A 25,002-nucleotide genomic window follows, 5' to 3' on the forward strand; every position below is an offset into this window, starting at 1 on the left:
TATATATATATATATACATATATATATATATCTGTGTGTATATATGAGATCTTAATATATTATGTTACATTATTATTTGTTATATCTATATATACTATATTTTTATTACACTTATATTTAATTATATTATATCGTATATTATTATGCAATAGTGGCTGCTGGTTCTGAGAGTTTAACGTAATGTTTTAGAGTATTAAAATGGATACAGATGGAATAAGTCATTTCAACATGTCACTATGTTTATTTTGTGTATATAAGCTGTTGCATGGTTATTGGTAAGTGTAGGCAGTTTGGCGCAGTAGAAACGGTTTGATTTCCCCAAACTCGAGGTCGGGGGGTTTCAATCCTTCACTCCTTAGCTTGTGTCCTTAAGCAAGACAATTTATCTACAGGTACATTGCTTCAGTCTACCCAGCTGCAAATGGGTACCAGCAAATTGATGGGAGTAACCTGCGGTGGAATTCTCAGGCCGACTGTCACACTCTTCAAAAGAAGCCCATGGGCTTCTTTTCAAGATAGCATAGGCTTATTTCGAGATAGTACAGTACATACACTGTGCATGAATTAAAAACAAGCTTGGTTTATACAGTAGTTTATGTGACTTAATGATACAGTCTGATGTTAAGATTGAAAAGAAGCCCATCCAAAGTTCGCAAAAAAAAAAAAGCCCATGACTTAAATTCAAGGTTTTACAGTAATGCAGCAACATCTTGGTTAATATAAATTATTTTGTAAAACCAATGACAGTAAAAATAGTAACAGAAATTTAATGTTTTCTTTTCTCTTGTTTTATTTAAAGAAAGATTATGGAAACATTTGAAAGTCACTTCTCACTCTCAAAACAATTTACAGAGTGCAATATAGTTCATAATCTTCCTTTAATGTTTTATTAAAAACAGAGAAGTAAAGGGAAAAATATTAATTCACTTAATAGAGTATCTTTTAGTACAGAAAAAGTCAATACATATATTATGTGATTATACTTCTACATTCAACATGTCTGTTGTGAATTAGTTATGTAATTAATTTTTAGGCACACAGGGCCAAGGATGCATATAGTGAACTAATCACTTTACAAAGTGGGCAATCCTTTTGCAAAACAAACATACAAACAAGATGCTTTAAATACTCATTATCACAGGTTTGCAAAATGGAGTTGTTTTTGTTCTTGATAAAGGGTCTTGTTACCATAACAGGAATTGAACACAGGACCCTAGGATTGGAAAGGAAGAACCAAGTTATCAGCTTAAGACTGGTAAAAACAAATTTATACAATCTCTGTAGATGATTTCAGGCCACCTGACGTTAATCCAGGTGTTCACTGCATCGTACAATGGCAAATACGACGAATCCAACTCCGCTCACAGCGAGCACTAGACAGCACGATGCCATCTGCTCATTTTCTGTTACATTCTGCGCTGATGGTCATTAAAAACGATCCGTTGAGCACCTTTTGTGGCGTTCTCCATAAAATCGCATTGGTTGAGGCCGCAGTATTGTGTCTGGCTTTAAACATCTACAACTATGATGATTTATTTTGATCTTGTGTACTTGTTCCTCTATATGTGAAGCTGAAATATAAGACGATTTACCATAATAGTCGATTTTTTATAATAAAATCAGCTAGGCCTTGCCTACATGGTAATGAGCTTTAAAACTGATGCATTAAGATGCATTTGCTGAATGCTGTTACACAAATACTTGAGTTATGATTTAAACAAGAAAAGAATAAAAAAGAGCAGGATGTGGATAATGATAGCATAGTTCACTAATAAAATAATTGTGATAGTAATAGGAGTCTGTAGAGGCTGTAGTACTCCTGAAAAGACACCAAGAAGAAACAACTGGAAAATGGAAGAGCAGAGTGGACAGCAACCAGTAGTGGATCCAGGAATTCAAAATAGAGAGGGCCCAGGGAGGGAGAGTCACAGATGGTGGGTCTAGACCACTAGTTCCAACAGTTTACAGCACTATATAATTCTGGATTTATATAGCGCCTCACATTGACACGACCTCAAGGCGCTTAAACACTAGACATTTAATTCAAATATTTAAGTTAAATTTATGATCATGGCACTTCTTGATAGCCGGAAATGGCACTCTCATGCCTAAATTTGAATACAATTATTCTTTTTTTCTTTTTCTCCATTTAATAACAATAATTAAAAAAATATAGGGGTGGGGGGGCATTTGAATACGCCAGTGGCAACTGCAGAAGCATGAGTAAGCATGCAGCAGTAAGATGATAAGCAGCTGCAGATTGCAGAGCAGAGTATGCATGACAGGAGTATCATCAAGAAAAAAAGGAGAAGGATGGAGGCTGAGTGAGTGAGAATGAGGAGCAAGTTTATGAAATAAATTATTTAAAATTATATCAAAGCAGTTGAGGACATACCTTCCAAGTAATCCTCCTGACTGGCTATAGAACTTATTGAAGTCCAACCTCAACATGAACTGACTGAGATGCGGACTTGTTTGATGACTACGCACACCGCTTAAAATTTTGAACAGCAGTGACGATTGTCGATTGAAGCCCTTAAACAAATAATTAAGACAGTATTTGAATTAAAAATAGTGTGGATCAGCAGAAAGGCTCTGGGCTTTAATTCTAAATTTGTTTCCGTCTTTGGGCAAAACATCCCTTTCCATCCATTAACATTGTCTCTCTCCACCCAAGAGTAAAAATGGGTACCTGGTAGATTAGAACACAGGACTTTGAGATTAGAAGGCAAGCATCTAAACCACCAAAATACAGCTCCAATCCTAGTTTTATTTCAATTGGTACCAAATCAGCATGCAATGGAATATATCAAATAAAAAAAGAATTGCATATCAAAAAACAGCTTAATAATATTATGCTTAATAATTAAATTAATTTATTTATGCAGATTTTTAAATTTAATTTTAAAAAATAGATCTTAACTAACCTGTGCAATTCTTTCCATGTAAGATATCTCACGTGCTGTCATGGTTACGCTTTGCATCAGGAGCGTGCAGAATGAGTGGCATACATCTAATATCTCGTTCAGACAATGACGAACCTAAAATTGACAAAACAATGGTATGTTTTAGTGTACAATTTTTGGCTTAGTAAAAAAAAGAAACTTCACCAAAATTTTCTATATTCAAAGCAAAGTCAATTTTTTTTTTAGCATCTGAGATTATAATTATTATTATTTTTTTGGTATTATTTATATATCTCTTATGTTATGACGTTCACTAATACAAAACCATAACTTTTTGGCGTCCTAGAAATTTAGGATAACTTAAAGAAAATTAGACAGTTATGCAGTCTGTCGTCTTGTTTTGTTAAATTCCTAATGGCTATTGATGATGCCTAAGATGCTTCATGCATCTTTTTTTAATAAAAATGTATAACTTACTGGCTTCATAAGTAGGAAAGACTGAGCCATGAGTGATGCGAGAAATTGATCATGAGCAAAGCGGACTTCTTCAAAATCACGTGTCGATTGGATCTTTTGAATCAACGCAGTAAACTGACTTTCAAGGACATCGACCTAGAAAGACAGATTTTCAAATTTAATAATAGATTTAGGCAGTCAAAATAGAGGTTTAGGTTAAGGTTATCAAATTGGTTTATGAAAGTCAACTGATTGGCTTAGGTTAAGTTTAAATAGATTAGTTCAGGTAAACAGTTGCAGCAGGATTCCTTGCCTGTAGGTAGTACTGAAGATTGTCTAATAAAAATGCCATGTTGTTGCGAAGACGCCACTTGTTTGCATCCCATCGTTGAGACATGTGATGTTTCTGTTGCATCTGTGTGGCCCAGCATTGCTGAAGCTCTAGTTGCACTCGCTTCACATTCAACAAAAACTTAAACATTGTATTGTACCTTAAGAAAAATTGAAAATTATTCCATTAATTGTTGACGTTATACTTAATAATACATCCTCAACATTGTCATCATCATTAACATCATTATTATCATCACCATCATCCTTGTCATAATAATAATAATAATAATAATACACATTTTTAAAGCGCCTATTAAAGCAAACAAAACTGGCTTGTCACCGGCGCTGGAGGATGTTAGAAAGAAGTTGAACTATTTGAAGAGGAAGTATTTAAGAGTAGATTTGAACAACTGCGGATCAGAAATGATACGTAATTGAGGAGGCAGAGAGTTCCAGAGTTTAGGAGCAGAGAAAGAAAAAGAGCGTCATCATCATCATCACTGTTAATATTATCATTACGATCTTCATCTTTGTTATCACCTTTTTATCATATTCATCACTATCATTATCGTCACTGTCATCATCATCATTGTCGTCATGTTATTATCAGCGTCATCACCATTACTAATAACACAATACTGTAATATCAAAATCATTAGAAAATACATACATAGCTATAAATCACTGTCAAAATATATCACTCACTATAATCCACTTGTAATTTGGTTAAGATTAAACATATAAAGCACACACAGGCCTCTATAGCCTGTACACAAACAAGAATAAGTATAAAATCAGAACAAAACAACATTGATATTGCTAATATAATATTAACAAGCACCAACATCATTAATCATCTTTTTGAAAGTTTATAAATATTTTCATCAGCTATATTCCCCAGATTTTATATGCACTTTGCTTAAGTTACACAACTACCACAAAATAAATGATATTGGCTACTTACTTATCCAATACACTCTGTGTAAAGAGAATGTGTAGTGGCCATTGGACAGAGAAAGCCATACCCAACGACGACCAGCCTGACGTCTGCCCAACATTTTCAGGCTCTGCAAAATAATCAATAATCAATTCATATTTATAATTTATTAAAATCAATAATAAATCATATGCAGCAGACAGAGTGCAGCATCACTACTGGTGAATTAAGCTACAATAATCCAGTGATATCAATAATCAATTGATATCAATAATCAATTGATATTATTAATCAATTGATATCAATAATCAATTGATATAAAAAAATCAATATCAATAATCAAGATACCAATAATCAATATAAATAATTAATAAATATAAATAATCAATATATATCATTAGATATCAATAGTGAATGAATTGTCAAATCAGATGTACAATACATTTGTCAACAATCAATTTAGGTCATTATAATTATAATAATTGACCACAATTATGCCACCCTGACACTTACACGATTTTCATTCCCACCATGGCGCGCACTTCGGAGTGCCAATGTTTAAAGTCTTTGGTATATGTAGCATGCCGCAAAGCGGGACAAAGCGTGACTGAAAATTGCCATGACTAGCTACTTCACACATGCGCAAAGTCGTCGGATCAATGTGGAAAACTTACAGTAGACGTGAAAAATGTGCAAACAATACTTAACCTATGTGTAAACAAGAACAGTAGTGCCATTGCGTGTAAATGCGTGCCAATGCAGCCAATTTTGACCACACATTGTGTAGACTGTGTGTAACTTATGTGTGTACAGTGCGCGAATGTGTCGCAAACAGGGCTTCACACTCCAGTGCGTACCACCAAAATGGCACGCCTTACACAAACCATTGCTCGGCGCTGTGGAGACAGAAATTGTCAGGGTCGCATTATATCTGTATCCAATTAACTTACTCTTGCCAGCTGTTTTGCTTTGGGGCTTGGTTGCTATGGTGAGTTTAAACATTGACAGTGCTTCATCCTCCATCAGAACTTTATGGGCAGCTTGCTGGAATGCTACATTCACATCTGAGTATAAACCAAACACAAATTAAACTTTAAATTCATTTTTTAAAAAATACCCCTATTCAAAAGTGGTTTAACCTTACACAGTCTTCTACGTCTGAAGATATATTTGGCAGCAATATTTTAAGTTATATTTTGGAAAGCTGGTTTCTTAATTTTGAAATATATACCACACTATTTTGAAACTTTATTTGCAATGTACCCATTCAGAATATACATTTAATGTACCATATACAATTACAAAAAAATAAAAAGTATATTTTTTGGGAAACAAATTAATTTTATGATGAAGTGGAAAATGAGTGAAGTGATTTAAGTGATTATTACTATTTAAGGAATTCTTACCATGTTCTGTTGTTGGTGTTGGTGGAACCCTAAGTAAGTGCTGACTATGGTCAATAAAAGCTAAGAACAGTTCACCTCGCCCAAGAAGAAAGAAGTCTTTGAGGGTGTTAAGCTGGCCTAGCAGATCTGAATCTTCTACCACTAGAGTCCATAAATGCTGAAAATTCATTCCAATTTAAAAAACCATGAACAGTTTACACAGTACAATACACCAAATGATAGAAACAAGTTATTTCTAGAATTGGTTTGCAGTTTCAATGGTTTTCATAACAAAGATTATATACATGTACAATACACTAAATGATAAAAACAACTTTTTTTTTTCTAGAATTTGTGATTTCAAAAATAGTTTACCTGGGCCACACATCCTCGGATTTTATCGATACTTTCTTCAAATGCAGGAAGACTAAACATAGATTGTTGTTGAAGTCTGTAAAAATCACTGGAAAACTCTTCTTCTTGGGCTTGTAGAATGGAACCTGAGAACAATTACCAACAAAAATGTTAACAATCATCAAAGTGTTTTAATCTCTGACAATGTGGGACACGTCATCTTGTACATAATGATGTGTTGCATAACATTTCTGTCCATCTGATTGGCTGAACCAATAAATCCAGTCTTTGTATCCCCTGTAATATTTGCTATGCTTGGTGAGTCGAATGGCCGAGAGGTGAGGGCATGGGCGCCACAACGTACAGCCATAATATCAGCATTGGTTCGAACGGCACGCTCGCATATGGTTCTGGGACAAGTCTTCTCAGATAAGGATTATAAACTGTAGGCCCAGTGTACACAATATGGTTCATGTACATCTTTCTGTTGTGGACAGACGAGGGATAGGTGGTACCAGTTTACTGGTAGCTCAGACATGAAGAGACCCTTAGGGGAGATGCACGTTACAGTATGAGCTAGTCCACACCTTGAGTGCTTTGAGACTTCGGTATGCACTACAGTTTATAAATCGAACAACATTTATTTATTTATAATAGCATATACCTGTGCTCCGCACAGTGCTAAATAAGTGGGGAAAGGTGGCGATGAGGTACATTGTTGAATGGGGAAGTTGAGGAGGCAATCGTTGTGGATTTTATGGTTACCATGTCATTATTTTTCTAAAGGACGTCTTTGTAGTTAGTTTTGAGTGTCTTTGGTGAATACCGTAGTCCTTGTGAGGAATTATTGTGCAGTGTGATCAAGGGTGGATCCAGAAAGCTATTTACTATAATAATAATAATAATAATATCTGTCTCTTATACACATCATAATAATAATAATAATAATAATAATAATAATAATAATAATAATATACTTTATTTAAACACGGAGACACTTGAATCACCCATGGGTGTTTTTCATTAAGGCCGTGCAAGGCCATACATTTAACAGAAAATAAAAAATTATTGAAAACAAAATAAGTTAAAGAAAACAACAAAAACATAATATCTTAACTACCAGTGAAACTATCAACCGCCGGACACCAACCTGGTATTTCTAAGTTTCAGGGATGACAATGGATAAAATAAAAATTTTTTTATGAAGACTTTGCTTGAAAATATGGAGATTGGAAGAACATTTAAGTTCATCGGAAAGGTCATTCCAAAGCATAGCACCATGATATGAGAGGCTATTTTTCTTGCACCCGGTGTTCACTTCAGAAATGTTAAAGTTGATGCCATTGGCAAGTCTGGTATTATAACTATTTTCTCTTAAGTGAAAGTGGTTAGAAAGATATGATGGAACATTGTTATTGAAGATTTGATACATAGTTATTGCTTCAGTATTGTGCATTATTTGTTTAAGATTAAGTAGATTAAGGTCTTGCAAGGCTTGAGTACTGGAGTCATTGGCAACGTGAAGATCTTGTAATAATCTTTGCTCCACGGTTTTGCAGGATTTGGAGTTTATCAAAATATTTGGTAATATGTTTATCAAAATATTTGATAATATGCAGATACAAAGCCCTGATAGCTTCCTCATCCCCACCCCCTCCGTTTTTGTTGGCCCTGATAGTTGACAACACACTGCATACGTACCTCTGTATTTAGATGAGCTTTTCTGTTTCTTGTTTTCAAACATTTGTACGGCTTCTCCAACAAAGAGAATCTTGTCAGCCACTCGTGTAGGGATGTAGCTTGGCAGCATGCCAGGGTTAATAGCAAAACTCCATTGACACGATTCACTTGATGAACTTTCTTCTGTTAATTTCTACGGAAGCCAAACAATTTCAAGCCTATTCATATATCTTTCTATTTAGAGGGTTTACTGTATATAGGGCACCTATCACCTTCGGACAGTACTGCTCAATCATACAAGTGAAACCTCTTCTGCTTCCTGGGGAGCACCCTGGGGTGATAAAATGCAAACGTTGATAAAATGATTTGTGCAATGACACAGACATATATTTTATTACGTTTTGATTCAACCTGTTAGTGGTGGTTTTTATCGCTGTTGGTTTCGAACTGAATAAAATAAAAAATAAAACAATGTGAAAGTGTCTAGCCAGTGGTGGGTAAAGGAATGCAAAATAGGGAGGACCAGGGAGGAACTTTTACAGATGGAAGGTGTAGAACACTTCAGCCACCAAATGGTTGAGGCTGAGGTAAAAAACTCAATGACATATGAATGATGGCTGGAAATGGCACTCTCAGATATATACGATTTTCTTTTTTTCTCCAATTTTTAAATAAATTTTCAAGAAATTAGAGCCAAATGTCCTCCTCCCTTGAATTAGAATGCTTTCCAACTTCTCAATTGAAAAATAAAAGCATTACGACTGTACCATCTCCCTACACAAGCAGTAAATACTGTAACAGTGTAATTATGTTTGCATAATAATGGCATTAAACATGATCATTAACATTATCTTTTTTTTTAAGACAGTCATGATTATGATGTGAATGCAAATACATAGAGCCTTCATACCAATGCTTCTTGGAGTTGTTTATCTGGGATGTCAGGGGTGTTCAATGATGCTACATCTTGTGCTTTAACCTCTTCTTCCACTTGCCTAGGGACCTGGTGAATGTAGAACTCTTTGTACTTGTCTAACAACATGCCATGCAGGAGCCAGGCAGTCAGCTGCTTGTACATTACACAATGACAAATCTGGGTTATTCTGTAACAAATAGTAAGATCTTGCTTAACACCTCATCATCATCATCATCATCATTTATTTACGTCAGCATTTTCCCTCTTACGAAAGGTTACTGAATTTCACGCCATGATGACATTCCCATCTTCCACCTTTTCCTATCTTGAGCATCCTCCTCATTTAGACCAACTTTACAACTTTCTTTCTTCACCATATCTTTCCATATAAGTTTTGGTCTTCCTCTTCCTCTTATACCATCCACTTCCAGATCCCATGCTCTTTTCACTAGTTCATCATCTTCCCTTCTCAGCACATGACCCATTCATCTCAATCCATCTCTTTACCACTCACACTCACTCACTCTCATTCATGTGTTAATATATTTTACAGTTTATAGAGGATAATAATCAAAATTTCTATTGGGTACAGGTGGATCATTCGGGCCAAATTCAGCCTGGCAAAAATTTAGATAAAAATTATGTGTGTGGCCTGTCTAAAGTCACTGGCTGGAAACCCCCTTAAACAGGCAAATGCCTAAAAAGCAGCATCAAAATTGAGCATTAAGTAGAGTCAAGCAGTGTATGAAGACTTTTTCAAAAGAAATGTCGAAGTTTTGCCCTAAGTGTGCTTGCAGCCCTCATGAAAAAAAAATTCAGATTGGCCTACCTCCACTACTAATTAAAACATTTTGTTAGAGTAGTTAAAGATCTCAATCAAATTACCAGGTATGCTTGTCAGACCAAACTCATGTGGTAACAGAAAAAAAAAATCCTCATTCAATATCTTACTGGAGGATGGTGTCTCTAACATGAGGAATGCCGCAGACACTACGGTGATGAAGAACTTCAAGCAAATGGCAGCCATGTACACGGCGAGCTATCAGTTGATCAAGTAACACAGAGAGCTCAGTGAATACTGGGTGGAATTCTTCCAAAGCTTGCTGGATGTGCGATAGAGGTAAATGAACATCTCGAAGGACCTGCCAAAGAAAGAAGTTCAATTGGTGCCTACTCTCAAAATAGCAAGCACCCAGCCAAGAAGATTAAGTTTTATAATTAGAAGTTTCCTAGACTTTCAATAAATTTAACGATTATAGTGATAATTGCATTTATACAACCATTGACCCGAATGCAAAAGAAGAATGGGAAAACTCAAATGCCCGCAGAGAAAAATAGATTCATCAATCCCCTCATAACCACATTTTGGGAAGTTTTTTTGGTGAAAATACAGATGCCACTAAACAATTCTTGGCTAGTACAGCTGATGAGTCTAAGACTGTAATTTTGGGGAAGGGCAGATATTCAGAAAATAGTGGACAATTTAGCCAAACAATAAAAGGAAATATACTGTGAGTTTTAAATTTAAATTATACATCCCTGTGTCTTTTTGTGTTTTTGAATTTCAATTATATTATCTATTACTATGTTTGCAGTGCCAGAATGGTTAACAAATTAAGAATAATGTTTTCTTTTTTTCAAGCAATGAAATACAGGTATTGGGGGACAGCTTGTACTTGCTCATCCTTGACACTTTCCCCCCTCCCCTCACTCTAATGATTCCTCCTGTTGCCCTGTACCTTGTGTATTCTATTAATTACCATGGATAGTGATAATATTTATCGTGAGTAAAAAGCAAAGAAATTTATTACTTCTTGTTCTAATCTTAGTAGAACTTTTCTGTATGAATCCAGCACACTGTCCAGGCCTACACACAAAGCCCTTATGTACAAACCATCTTTCAGCTCATTTTCAGGGGCTAAAAAATAATATGCATGAAAATAAATATTGAAATATTTCAGAAACATCTGTATAGATGTTAAAATAATAAAAAATTAAATATTACTAATATTAATGTTTTAACTGTTATTTTTAAAAATATTTAATAAATGCCTAAATTCAACGATGTTTGGTTTTTGATTGATCAATCATTCTTTACAGTAGGTGTATACAAATGTCCCTATATTAGTACACAGCCACTAAACAAAATCAAAGGTCAAATTTAGGCAATGGGGGAGCTATTGCAGGCCTGCCATGTCTCTCATTCGGCGTGATAGTCACGATAAAATATGTTCAACCTGTGGTCCCACACACATTTGTAAAATGTAGTTATTAAAGGTCACCTCCCCTCCTCCTTTCCCTATTATTTTACCTTTTTTATTCTGTCTGCTATGTTAACAGAGTATAGCTACGTTCTCATCAAGCCCGGATCCGGTCTGGCGCCCGGACAAAAAATCGTGAGTTGCTATGTTTTTTTAATTCTACGTTCACAATGTGCACGGAACACGGTTGTTTGGGTTAAGTATGTATGCGTTCGATTGGTTAGAACCAACCAAGCTTGTTCCTGATTGGTCCAAGAAAAAAAAAAAAAGTATGATTTTAGGATACACTGCTCTCAGATCCATCGGTCCAAATTCGGAGTCCGGATTGAAAATCGTATGAATTTGATGTGAACAGTCCTATTCTTTACCACTGAACCCATTTTTCACGATTTTTTCTCCGGACTCCGGACCGGAATCCGAGCTTGATGTGAACGTAGCTTTAATCACCATCTACAGCTTCAACATTGGTTTAATTGAGGCTTCTGTATTTTGTCTTTACATTACAAATTTATGGAGAATTTAATACTTCATAAAATAAGTTTGAGTCATTTTTATCAACTCACTGGTTTTAGGAACCTCAGTGGAAGGTAATGATGGCTTTCCAGAATACTTTGCAATAAAATCTTGAAATTGTTTGTAATGTGTTCCAAGTTTACACATGCGATTCAAAAGTGCAATCTCATTGCAATGAAGGAACGGTAGATCAGGAGCAACCTACAAACAAAACAAAAAAATAAAAATAAAACACAGTGCTTGTTGTGCAGGTTTTGTACTGTGGGTGTCTATGGCCGTCCTCCCTATCTGAATAATAACGTCCCACCCCCCTCCCAATATGACAAACAAAAAAACAAGAACTTTGAAGCAGAAAACAGTGACCTTTCAAAACCTGACTCCCTTGCTTGTGCTGCCATCCATACACCTTATCCACAAATCGGTAGACATCTTGAAGTGATGACAAGCAACCCAAGTCAGTGGTGCGTAACCAGCAGAAATAAGATAAGCTTTGAGGCTAAATTCTTATCCTCATTCTCATGTTATCTAAAAATTCATAACTCCATAACGGAGGGTCATATCACATTTAATTTTTTCTGGAAAATGTTCTCAAAAGACTATTCTTTACCATTATATGATTGAAAAAAATTGAAACATTTTTTTTTTACCTCTGAAATCAAGATGGAAAATGAAATAATATAAGCTACGTAGACCTAGAGTAGAAAGCACAACCCTGTAGGTGTCTAGGCCCAGCAGTCGAATACGCCTGACCTAACCGCTGCATGCCTAGGCCTAGAGCCCTACTAGCTAGCCTGCTGTACTGTGGTATAACGAACCTCAATACTATTATTACGTAGAACGAATATACTGCCCGTATATCCACTCAATGCTAGAAGAAGTTCATGATGCATTTTTCGTTACAACCAGGAAGGAGGGTGCTGGAATAACAATATTTGCGGCCTTTTTACAGAATTTAGCTCTCCCTCTGTTTTTCGAAAAATCTGAACAGAATAACAAATGCTGCCCTCTTTTTGAATATAGAGATAGTTCTGTTATTAATATTTGATTATTGTATTTATAGTTATACTGTACTTATATGTATATTTATATTCCTTATAACCTTAACCTGTTCATTTTCATACATTTCGTTTTCTACACTGCCTCGCCTGTATGTTCTTTGTTTTGTGACGTCTGTGCTTCTTTTCTGTTTGCCCTGCACAATTTTATTTTATTTTTTCCCTTTTTTTCATTTGACCAGGTGGCCAATTTCCTGTACAAGCCTAGCTCATTTAGGCTACTGGACTCCCCACCATTCTTCAAGTTCTTTTTCTTTATAATTTGGTAAAAAAATACTGAATACTAAAATTACAGGAAAATGAAAACAAACAAACATGTACGAGGTATCCACAATATATTTTATTGGATAAGTTGTTGTTGTTGTTGTTGTTCCCCAAACTATATTATTACAGTACAATTAATATGTAAAGCATGAAATTATTATACAGTGTCGTATCTACACTCTGTGCAGCCAGTGCAAAGCACTAGGGCCCAGGGCTATTACGGGGCCCAGGGCTTTACGGTCAGTCACTATCATCAGACAAGGTAGGACGATCTCTTATGAAAGTATGTAATTATCATCATGACCAGTTAGAGAGCTGGACTCTTTGTAGACAATCTGATTTATCTGTTGACGCTAAATTATACTCAATAGTCCTTACACATTACTGTTTTAAATGTTGCCAACAAAATAAAGGAACAACAGATAGGATGTACTGTAAAACAATACAAAAAAAAACACTAACAACTTTAATTGCAACATTTTAAACAATACTTCGTCTCTAATTAACATTCAGCCCACTTGATGGCGCCCCAGAGTTGCTCGATGTCCCGATGATGTAACTGTTAAAAGACCAAGAGTTTAGGGGTTTGATTCTAGGTAATAAAGCGAAGAGCACAGGGCCAGCCTTCTTGGCATGATGAGCTCTAAAATATTAGCTATTATTACAACCCGCTGGCTAGGACACCAAATAATTGTTAAAACTGCTATTGTCACTAAAACCCACCAATAATTTTAAAAAGCCACTGAAATTATACTTAATACAAATTCAAGTATTATGTTCTTTCTTTAGGGTAAATGATCCAATAAGCGCCTCTTTCACAAAAAAGCAAAACACTACACCAAATGTGCTCTGGCACTTAAAGCACAAACAGATTTCTCATTCACTAAATATTATACATTTTAAGAAGAGATATTAGTACAATACACAGCACCAACTGAATTTAAATATGGTACATGGGAACACCACTCAAACACTATTTGAAATAAGCGCCACTCATAAATAAAGCTTTCAGAAATTCAATTAAAGTTGCAGCACACATTTGATAATGTATATTACAGTATTTAAGATAAATTTCAATTAAAATGCAGATTTAAAATCTAACACGAACCTGAGATTCTAACATAACAGCTACAGTTCGTTTTGCATTAACCTTTGTTCACACTACAAAATTTTCTGAGACAAATTTTTTTTTTTTATTCAATAAAATTTGATAATCTGGAAAAGGCTTAAGTTGTGATGTAAGTATCACAGTTTTCAGCTCTACTACAAGCTCGGTACTTTTACCAGGGTGATATCGTTCCGAGAATTTTACACAATTCTGAGGCGTTGATTGGTGAAGCTGGTTTGACCCTAACCATAAACTTCAGTCTTAATATCTTAATGCACTACACCACATGTTGGAACAATATCCATGGTATTTTTTTAGATGCGATAAAAAAGTATATTGCTTTCTTTTGGAATACCACATATATTTATACTATAACTTTACGGAGAATAGCAGAAAACTCTTTGGAAAAAAATCAATGCCAAAAAGAGGCTAAGCACCATAACTAATGTGACACCTTTGTGTCTGCATAACAGGTAACACTAAAACACCTTAATGTAATCCTCATTTTGAGGAGATCCTACCCTACTTGTATAAGTTTCCACCTACATTCTACTCTCATTAAAGGGATCAAATATACCACACTTGTCTGCATGACATAAGCAATTATTTCCTGCCAAAAAGCATTCTGTCTAGCATAACAAGTTCAAACAAAGTTCACTAAAAAAAAAAACATTAACCCCAAAACCACCAACAGTAATAGGCCAACCAGTACCATGCACTGAAATTCCAAATATGGTAAAGATCTGGCACAATGAGAAGTGGGGAGGGAGGGGGTAAGGGATTGTTACTTACTTATGATTACCAAATCATCATAGGGGTAAAGTAGCTGATCCAGGTGGCGGTGAAAGGGGCCCTTGCCTTCTGGCATCAGCAGAAAAAAAAATCCCTGACCAAATTTTAGATAATTTGACAGCAAAAACCTGAAGTTTCCATGGGGAACAGGACCCCTGGACCCCTAAATAAGTAAAGAAACAACCTCAACCTGTCACTTGGACTCACCCCTTCAGACCATTTGGTTGACTCCTATTGTCACTTACACTCCCCCCACCACCCTCCATGCAAAAAAAAAATCATTGATCCCCCTTTGACCCAATGTGGCACGTGGGCTCATCATCATTAAATGTAGCTTTTTTCTATAACTGACACTTTTCGAGCACACTTTTAAATTTGACTCCATATTCATTCCAAGCTAAAAGATGTGTCCACCATAGAGAAAGACTATTGATATTTGGTCAAATCCAATCTAACATTCAGTATTCAATTTTGTAACATTAGAATAACGTTGGGTAAAATTTAGTCCACAATTTGGTTAATTTTTTCTATTTACAATTCTAATTTGCAGAGGTAAAACAACTTTCAACAATGAACTTTGGTTGGGCAATACACTAATGAAAAGGTAAAACATACTATATAACACATGTATAGTACATGTAGTAGAATTAGTAAATTGTACTATAAAGGTGAACCATGTATAAACATGTGTTACACAACAACTTTGTTATATCTTAATATTTCCTATTACATTACAACATCATGCAAACTTCTTCCCTGTACTTTGAATGAAAGGCCAAGAGGGTATTATTTATATTGCACAACTGTAACCTTAATGTGTTAAATAATACCCTCTTGTCATTCCATCCTTTTCTATCCCTATACTGAATCACTAGTAATTGCATCGCTTTCATCATTAATTTGTTTCAAACTCACTTATAATAGACTAATATTCTATACAACCTTTACATTTTAAAATCTGCATACAATTATGTACAAGTAGGTTTATATTCATCTAAAATACAAATACAAACATTTTGAGCCCAAAGTGAGTTAACAAATCAAACAATTTCTGTTAAGAACAAGGAAGTCCTGTACAGATTATCAAATTCTATTTGACAAGAAACTGTTGTATGCCCAAATATAGTCATGATGTGCCTATATATGGTCATGATGTGATGTCATCATGACCATATTTAGGCATGTTGCACGTTGTCAAATAAAATTTGATAGTCTGGACAGAGCTTAAGACCTCTGGTAGTTTCAACACCGCATGACAATGTCAAAGTCCAAGTGACGTTAATATAATGTTCATACTATCTAACGCTTTATCAATCATCATTATTACCAGTTGTTGATTTTCTGTTATGTATATTAGAACACTTAATAACACATCTTCAATAACTGTTGAATAATAAAAGCATACAAATATTAAATCAGTTTACACTCACCATACCCGTATTACACGCATGATAGTTATTACAATTACAGAGACTTGCCATTCCAAAACTAGTTTATTGCCGCTATTTGTTAACTGAGTAATTAGCATAAAAATGTGGCAGTGTTGTATACTTTAAGCCGCAATATTTTTACTCATAACTCTGGCAATAGTAAAGTCGATTCCAGCAAATGACCCATCAATTTTTATTTTTTTGGTCACTCATGCTTATTTTGGGATGGCAAACCTCTTACAAATTGTTTGTCTAATAGTACTGACTTTCGACATACAGTAGACATGCACAGTTGAAGCTAAGAAAGGCATTATTATCTAGCAGTAGTAAAAATAATAATAAACATTGACGACACTTCTTATGCTGTTTATTCATCAGGCGTTATGGCAGTAGTAATACGACTGTGTGTTGTTATTAAAATAATTAAATAATATTAATAAATCAATCAATCATTGTCATACAATATATTATTTTATTAACACTAGATATTTTGAATATATAGTGACATAAATACATATTTAATACTAATTACTAAAAATATTAGGAACAATTTAGGACATTGCATTAGATTACAAATGAAACCAAGAAACTAATTAACAAATTAGTTACCCAGGAATAAACACAACCAGTGTGTAATTTAGCTCTAAAATTATCTTAATAATTTAAATAATCTAAAGTATTTGAATAAGAGTTGCATAAATGAGTTTAATGTCATGTTTTTATTTATCTTTTTAACATAAATAGGATTGCACAGACATCTTAGCACTAAAAAAAAGCACACACTCTCCCTGAGTTTCTAATCTTTTGGTTTCAAACCAGCACACCTAAGCGTAACATATGGGATACCAACATATTCCCATGAGTCTTTAGGCCAATACTTAAGTACGGGTCCCATCTCTGGACACTCGTTCATTGCATCGAAATACGAGAAGAGAACAACAGATGTGTATGCCGATATAAAAACTAGCAGATGCCAGAAACAGTGTAGGTATGGAAACGACAGTGACTGCCACATCTCACAGAATACTTTATCATTTACCCAGCATGCAATAGCAATGATCCAAAGACTTGCACAGCTGACCCCTAGACGCTTGATCCTCAAACAATTAATTCTGCGAAGACAATTCAGATTACTTGATTTTAATTAAACAATGTATTTCCATGAAATTCTTTTTATTGTTGCAAAAGTAAGTAAAAAACAAACACTGAAAGACAAATATAAATAGATAACACACTTTAATTCTGATATAGGTAATAATAATATAGACATAAATATTTATTTATTATCAGATAATGTAGAGTTCTATTAGATATGTAATTAACCTTGGTTTTACCTTTTAAATAAACTGTCGAGTGAGGAATGAACATGGGCAGGACACAGGGGTGGAGATGTCCGAGAGTGGGGGCCGAAAGTGGGACCGATTGAGATAACTCTACCTACCGCGAAATTGTTGTGTTCTAGATGACCGAAAATAACCTCTGAGGCATTTTGGGCGATCAATTTTTTCTTTTTCTTTCTTTCTTCTTTTTTTTTTTTAACTTTCCAAAAGGGAGGGAGGACCCCCGCTATCCTTATTCTGCCACTGGGACTGAATTTCTAATATATTTCTTTATAAATTTATTGAATAAATACTGAATACTGAAATAATTTATTGTCCAACAAAAAGAAGAAAATGCATTTGAAAACTGGCAAAAATTTAAAATCACAGCACAGAATATTAAAATATGAAATTATTATAACCAATTAAAGGTTTAAAAATATTAATGTGTAAAAGAAAAATCAAGTTTAGATACAAAATACATATAAGAAGAGCAATACATTAAGGAAACCATATCATTTATTACTGAACAAACATTTAAAGTCGCAACAGCATATTAAAAAAAAAATTATTTACTAAACGGTGATTAATTCTTCCTGAACGATATATTATTAAAGTAAAAAATTATAATGCAAATGCTTAAACCAAAATATTAGTCGTAGTATAGTTTATAAATTGTAATTTATTTCACTTGTAATCTATAACTGATAAAATGCAAATTATAAACAGTCTCTAGATGGACAGAATATATTTGCCAAGTTGCTGAAAACAGATACATTTTGAAATATGTACTTCTTTGGCATCATATGTGCTAATTTTCAAAACTAACAATGATATTATTATTAATACAATCATACAGTAATTATTATTATAATTACTATAATTATTATTATTATTATTATTATTTATTTATATTATTATTATTATTATCATGTTACTAAAGCCTACCTTAAGAGGAACTTACAATGGAGAAAAAAACGATGTTAAGTGGAAAATAAAACAAAAGATATTCCCCTTAAGTCCGACTTGGCACATATTATTATTATCATAAAATAATCATCAACTTGGAATATGAATAAATTAATACATTGACCAACCTTTTCATCTCAAGATAGAGTACTACAATGCACGGAAAAACAAAAGGCATCATGAAGAATGAGTTCAACGCTGGCTTAATACAAGCCATTACGTTGCTTGTCATTGTGAAAATAAAGACCATTAACTTGAACTTCCTCCTAAAAATTTAAAGACAAAATACATATTTTGAATTTTTTAAAAATAATAACAATTTAAAGCAGGTTTATTCAAATGTATTTGATTATTACAGAGCTAACTCAATTGTGTAAAAAATAATCATTAAACAAAAGTCAAAACAGTATTTTTTTTAAATTCATGAAAAAAAAACCTTAAAAATTACTATCAAGCTTTGAATTGTATTAATTACAAAGAGCCAAATATTGTTAGCTATCTTTAATATGTCACAGATTAAAAAAAAAAATGTTTTCAATGATTTAATTTAAAGACATCTAAAAAAAATCTTAGGATAATTTAAACATTTGCAGGCAGAAATTTAATGAATGGTACAGTATTATTTAAACATCTGTTTTCCCATTTTTAGTCTAATTTCTGGTTTAAAATAATAAAATCTTATTCAAAAAGTATAATATTCTCCTTCCAACTGAAGATCACTTTTAGGAGCAGAGTTTCCAATTCTTTTTTTTATTAAAAAGATATACAGATAGGCATCCATTTGGTGCTGCTGAAAGGTGGTCTTTAACAGGAGGTGGTCTTTCATTGGAGGGGTCTTTAATTAGAGGGAGATGTGTACAGTATCTTTAAGAAGCTGAAGATCTGTCTTTGAAAGATGAAAAATAAAATACACAGTGCTATAAAATTTGCTTATTTGAAGAGTGACATCAGTATTTTGATTCTTAAAATTCTAAAATTGCATTACAATTATATTAGATCGTAACATTTTTAACAATCAAATATCTTTTTGTGTAGCTGTACAGGTATGACTCACCTATTCCCTTTTAGAAGTTTCGGATAAAATCTCCTTGGATACCACATAGCAACACCACACATTACAACCCATATTATGCTAAGTTCGTCAAGTAGCTGGCCTACTAAACTCAGTGTTGCATGAAAATAAACGGACGACACCCCAACTGCCACAAATAGCAGCCACATGATGTTGATGCTGTTGTTCACTTGGCGAGAATACTGACGATACAAGTACCATAGTAACGGTGGAAACAGAAAAAAGAAGACATTGCTAACCTGCAAAAAATAAAAATACAAACAAAGTTAACTAATTGGCTTGGCTTTTTATGTAGAGAGTGGAGTAGTAGTTGCTGGGTGTTTTTCTCCACCCCCGCCCCCCCCCCCAACCCTAACAGAAATAACGACAGAAAATAAATATTACATTACGTTAATCATTCATAATAAGGTTAGAGCCTTCAGCTTGAAATCTTTTGAGAAATGTCTACAACATATTCTTTTCTAATGCTAGAGGAAACAAAATATTGAGTGGTAGATAAACAAACAAATATTTGACACAAAATTTAGAAGGCTACAAACCAATTAGTTGATATGGAAGGAATATAGCATTGAACTGAAAAGGCCAAGATTGCTGTATTTGTACTGAAAGATGTTTTCTTTGAATGGATTTGTACTGAAAGATGTTTTCTTTGATAACATTAAAACCATCTGGCAGTCATGGACTAAATAATGCATGACAGTTCGAGACTTGTGGCTCAAATTAAGCATAGATTTGTTTCCTACATAATCTAACAATTGCAATAAGCGTAACGTCAGTTACCAACTGGCCATTATAAAAATGTTAATATCTTCCAAAAATTTAATATATTGTAATCATACTTCTAGTATACTAATGCAGTAATTCCATGGCATACAACTCAAGTTTGTCTGTCTCTCAGACATGAGATACCAGAATTTGTTTTTGTGCGTCTATGTAACGTCAGTTACTGCACTCATTTCCTCCACTCAATCTGTACCACATACAGTATGGTAAAAACTCTAAAATGGTATTCCCGTATTTCACTGCCTTAGTACTACCATGTAGCAATAAGAAATAATTAGGTTTTTCCTATTTGTAATATAAAGTGAGTAACAATGTGAATATAAAGGATGAAATTAACATCAGATACTGGAACTGCAAATATGACAGAAATGTTTATAGAAATCTATATTGAAATTTTTACCCCTTTTAATGACACATGCAGTGAAAATGCCACATACAGTTTATCTTTGACACATTCAAATTAGCAATGCTACAAAATACAGATATTGTTGATGTGGAAAGAATAAAACTACTGTAGAGGCCAAAAAAATACGACTACTAGATTGTATTGAAAGTTGTTCTGTTTGCAGCCAAGGAATATATAATGCAGGATATAAGTTGACATTAATTTTTTATAAACCATTGTTCAGTCAAAATCTTTTTTTTTTCTTAAGACGACATTAATTTTTCCATGAATATTTGCTACAGTGGTTAAAATATAAATTATAATTCAAAAATACAAACATTTCTACACAGCACACTGCATACATTATAGGTTTACCGGTATGTAAGCTTTAATTCATTATGACCATGGATGGGAAACGGGGATGATTGACCTCTCAGAGGCATCATGCATTTTCATGAAAGGGAAACCGAGGCTGACTGCACCTCTTCCACCTAGAATCCGCCTCTGCAATCTTGTGTTAATAATTGTAACATAAATAAAACAAAATATTGATTGCAAGAAGTTTTCTCTTTCCTTTAATTCAATAATCTTGTCGGATGCGATGCATCAATGATCATAGAGGTGCCCAGCTGGGAGAAATGAGACAAAATGTGAGCTCTCATGCCAAAATAAGTCACTGAAAAATTTAGATAGATGGCTATATTTATATTAAGCTTTTGGTCTTTGAATCAGGTTGCCAGATAAAGTTACAAACCATGGATGATTTTAAAATTCAGATGTCTGAAAACATACTGTACTTAAAAAAAATAACCTCTAAAGATAAATGTTACACTACTGTACATAGTAATCAATAAATACAGGTAATAAAAAATAAAATGAAATAGACAGTAGTCAATAACTACAAATTTATATTAAAAAATGCTGTCGGATCTGATGTGACGTGATGTTTATAGACTACATAATACCTTGAAACATTCGCTATTTTTGAAATCATATATCTTCTGTTTTATATTATATATTTTGTGGATGCGTGCAAATGTAATAGATTAACATTTTACATATAATTTTTAATTATTACCATTTATTAATTATATTTGCCAGTCTTGCCAGAAGAATTTCTGTTATTTTATGATGGACAAATAAAGCAATTTAGTTTCAGTATTCAGAAGTACAATAGTTATTGAGATACTAATATTAATGTACAAAATATTACGGAAACAATTATGTTTTTTTAATATACAAAAAAAAATGTTTGTTTTGCTTATTATTTAAATTAAAGAGTCAAATATACAGTGATTTATGTTGTTTTACAATTTATGTGCTGGAAATAAAAACAAATAACAGTATTAGTAGTACTGGTGCAAATGGAAATCTTGAAACACTGACATACAATAAGTATATTGATCGTGAGGGTCACACTTTTATAAGGATATTAGCATAACATGTACATTTCATAATATTGTCAATTTAACATTGTACTATTAAGAAAACAAGTCAAAATATCGAAGTTATTTTGCAATACTGTACGAGGCATTAAACATGTATAATATCAGATGAGGAAACATGACATAGGTATTAACATATTATAATTATGATCGAAACTTACTGTATTATAGAATTCTGCAATTCCAGGTAAAATGCTATAATTGCTTTCGCACCAGTCAATTGTTGAGCTTCCACGCTTCACCGACTCCATTATACGTTGTTCAATTGAGAATCTGTACAAAAAAAAAATTTTGAACAAAACATATTAAATAACACATAAAAATTTTTTTAAATAATAAACAATTGTGAGAGTTGGAAATATAACGGTTGCATAGATCAAGAAAAATTCCCGAAATTGTGCAAAGAAAATTATTTATTACAGTATTATTATTGTGTGTACCATTGGGTGAATCTTTTAAAGTTCCTACCTTCTCAACACTATATTCCATACATATTTTCCCCTGTATTTTGTTTACTACTTAATTCTCCACATAATACAGTTACAAATACACACACACGTTTACATATATCTTTGACCCATTCACACAAGTACCGTACGTACGCACTGATCCAAAAGCCAGAAATAAAACTCTAATCTACACTATTTTAAACCCAGTACTTACACTTTTATGAGATGATAAATAAACATTATATTTTCCAATTAAGTGGATTTGAAAATGATTTTCAAAGTACTATCTTGATCACCAAATGAAAACAAGTGCACAGATGAAGGGTGCATGAATCGTAAGCTGCAGTGGTGTGAATACCCTTGAGTTTCATATGGACCATAACAATACAACTCAATTTCAATAATGATTATTTGAGGAGCAGCTAATTGTTCTTGCACAGTTATCAATATGTGACGTTTGATGGTTAAATTTGACACAGCTAGAACAAAGCTATGACCTTCAATCACCACACTGTCACTGTCAAATGATGACACGGTTCACTCGGCAATATTCCATACTGGCTTCAAATCTTGTTATAAAAACATGTCAGGCTGACAGTACAGTATTAATGATTTATAGTTGTTATTTAGTACAATTAGCAAAATGAAAATACAGAAAATACTAACAAAAATATCAATGAACAATGCTTAGAATTGATTTTTTTTAAAAATACAAATTAAACAATAACAATAACATGACAAATGTTATTTTGGTTCTCTGTTGCGTTTTCAAGTCTAAGTTTGTATACGCATAGACTTCATCAGAGTTTGTAAACTCAAAAATGATTAAAATTCTACGAATTTTGGAATAAACTAAAAACATAAAAATCAATAATTGTGCTTGTTGTAATTCCATTTTTAATTTTTATCATAAAGTTAAAATAGTATCTGTTGATTTTACAGTATATCTACTTTTATTTGTAACTGAACCACTAATTTAGAAATCAGTAGGGCCTACATTTGTATTGGAAGTGCAGGGGTTTCCCTTAAGGTTTTTTTTAACTAGCCAATTGGATCAGTAAATTAATATTTTTACTGGTCCTCAATCCCTTTCACTAGCCACTATCTTGCCAACTTCGAAAGGCCCAAATACCATATTTGTGACATGCCAATCATGCTGGCCATTTCCGGAAAGATCGGTTTGTGGAACATTTCTATTTCTATTGGTGTGGATACTAGTACTAGTACTTCGCCATTGCTGCGAGAACTGCATTGGTTACCGGTCCAACAGAGAATACATTTCAAAATTTTACTGCATGTGTACAACACTTTCAATAATAATGCCCCAACGTATCTTCAAGATATTATCAGTAAATATGAACCAGGTCGTATCAGTCTTAGATCATCTAAAGATAATTTGCGCCTGACAGTACCTATCACCAAGACCTCATTTGGTGATAGTGCGTTTTCTGTTATTGGACCAAGGCTATGGAATAGCACTCCTTATGAGATCTGCCAGGCTCCCAGTGTTAAAATCTTTAAAAAACAACTTAAAACGTATCTGTTTCCTAGTAAGTAGTTTTGTATCATTTAACGGTAGTTTTAAGATTTCTGTATATATATAAATATTTATTTTGAACTTTGATATGTACAGCGCTTTGATCCTTTTGGAAAAGCGCTTTATAAATTCATAATAATAATAATAATAATAATAATAATAATAATAATAATCCTTTCCGAATAAGGTACTGTAGGCCAGTTATTAGGGTCTAGCCTAGACGCTAATATAGGCTTAGCATAGCCCAGTCAGTGAATTCGGTATGGCTAGCCTACAAAAAGTTAACATATAATTGCTGCGCAGCAGCCAATTCATATTCTTGACAGCAATTTGACCTCTGAAAGGTCATTGTTTGTCAAAAAACAAGGGCCTAAAGACGACTGAAAAGCGGAGTTTCCTTCTTCGTTCTGCCGGGTAAAACCAATTACTTTAGGCGACGTTTGTAGACTAACCTACACGTACCAACGTCCGCATGTGGCGACACTCGAGTATTACTATTCAGCGTTTTATTTCCAGGTTTCCTATTTCTACGTTTAATCGGCCCATGTCTCAGCCACAATATTTTGAGGCCAATATTATTTACGAACCCAGTTAAACTTATTTACTAGCCTATTTCAGCGTGCTAATTATTACATTTAGGCGACGCTTGTTGT

At 33.6% G+C, this 25,002-nt stretch overlaps 2 protein-coding genes across 4 annotated transcripts in view; both read right to left on the bottom strand.

Annotated features, from left to right (window-relative positions):
• Positions 1-772: 772 nt before the first annotated feature.
• Positions 773-12,740, bottom strand: LOC117104510 (gamma-tubulin complex component 4-like). 2 transcript variants are annotated; one of them, XM_033245367.1, is made up of 15 exons: positions 12,557-12,740; positions 11,792-11,942; positions 10,779-10,885; positions 9,919-10,109; positions 8,962-9,154; positions 8,073-8,244; positions 6,393-6,517; positions 6,039-6,195; positions 5,583-5,696; positions 4,660-4,762; positions 3,676-3,853; positions 3,384-3,518; positions 2,928-3,041; positions 2,396-2,535; positions 773-1,571 (listed from the first exon to the last, which is right to left on the bottom strand). In XM_033245367.1, the coding sequence occupies exons 1-15, from the start codon at positions 12,629-12,631 to the stop codon at positions 1,523-1,525; spliced, it is 2,004 nt and encodes a 667-aa protein (XP_033101258.1). In that variant the 5' UTR covers positions 12,632-12,740; the 3' UTR covers positions 773-1,522. The 2 variants fall into 2 exon arrangements, with proteins under 2 accessions (XP_033101258.1, XP_033101259.1); XM_033245368.1 differs by lacking the exon at positions 12,557-12,740 and adding an exon at positions 12,389-12,531.
• A 1,524-nt stretch (positions 12,741-14,264) lies between these two features.
• The window catches only part of LOC117104509 (alkaline ceramidase 2-like), a 16,124-nt gene continuing 5,386 nt past the window's right edge, over positions 14,265-25,002 (bottom strand). The window contains exons 1-5 of one of the 2 annotated variants that reach the window (XM_033245365.1): positions 23,027-23,196; positions 22,525-22,636; positions 19,733-19,989; positions 18,807-18,944; positions 14,265-17,502 (exon numbers count right to left, since the gene is read on the bottom strand). In XM_033245365.1, coding sequence (XP_033101256.1) covers positions 17,187-17,502; positions 18,807-18,944; positions 19,733-19,989; positions 22,525-22,636; positions 23,027-23,052 — 849 coding nt within the window. In that variant the 5' untranslated portion in view covers positions 23,053-23,196 and the 3' untranslated portion in view covers positions 14,265-17,186. Of the gene's footprint in view, positions 17,503-18,806; positions 18,945-19,732; positions 19,990-22,524; positions 22,637-23,026; positions 23,197-25,002 lie in introns of those variants that run through there. The other variant, XM_033245366.1, reaches the window with a different exon arrangement.

The sequence above is a fragment of the Anneissia japonica genome, unplaced genomic scaffold (genome assembly GCF_011630105.1).
Source record: "Anneissia japonica isolate Jap-2015-1 unplaced genomic scaffold, ASM1163010v1 scaffold287600_len331809_cov165, whole genome shotgun sequence".
Classification (NCBI taxonomy): Eukaryota; Metazoa; Echinodermata; class Crinoidea; order Comatulida; family Comatulidae; genus Anneissia; species Anneissia japonica.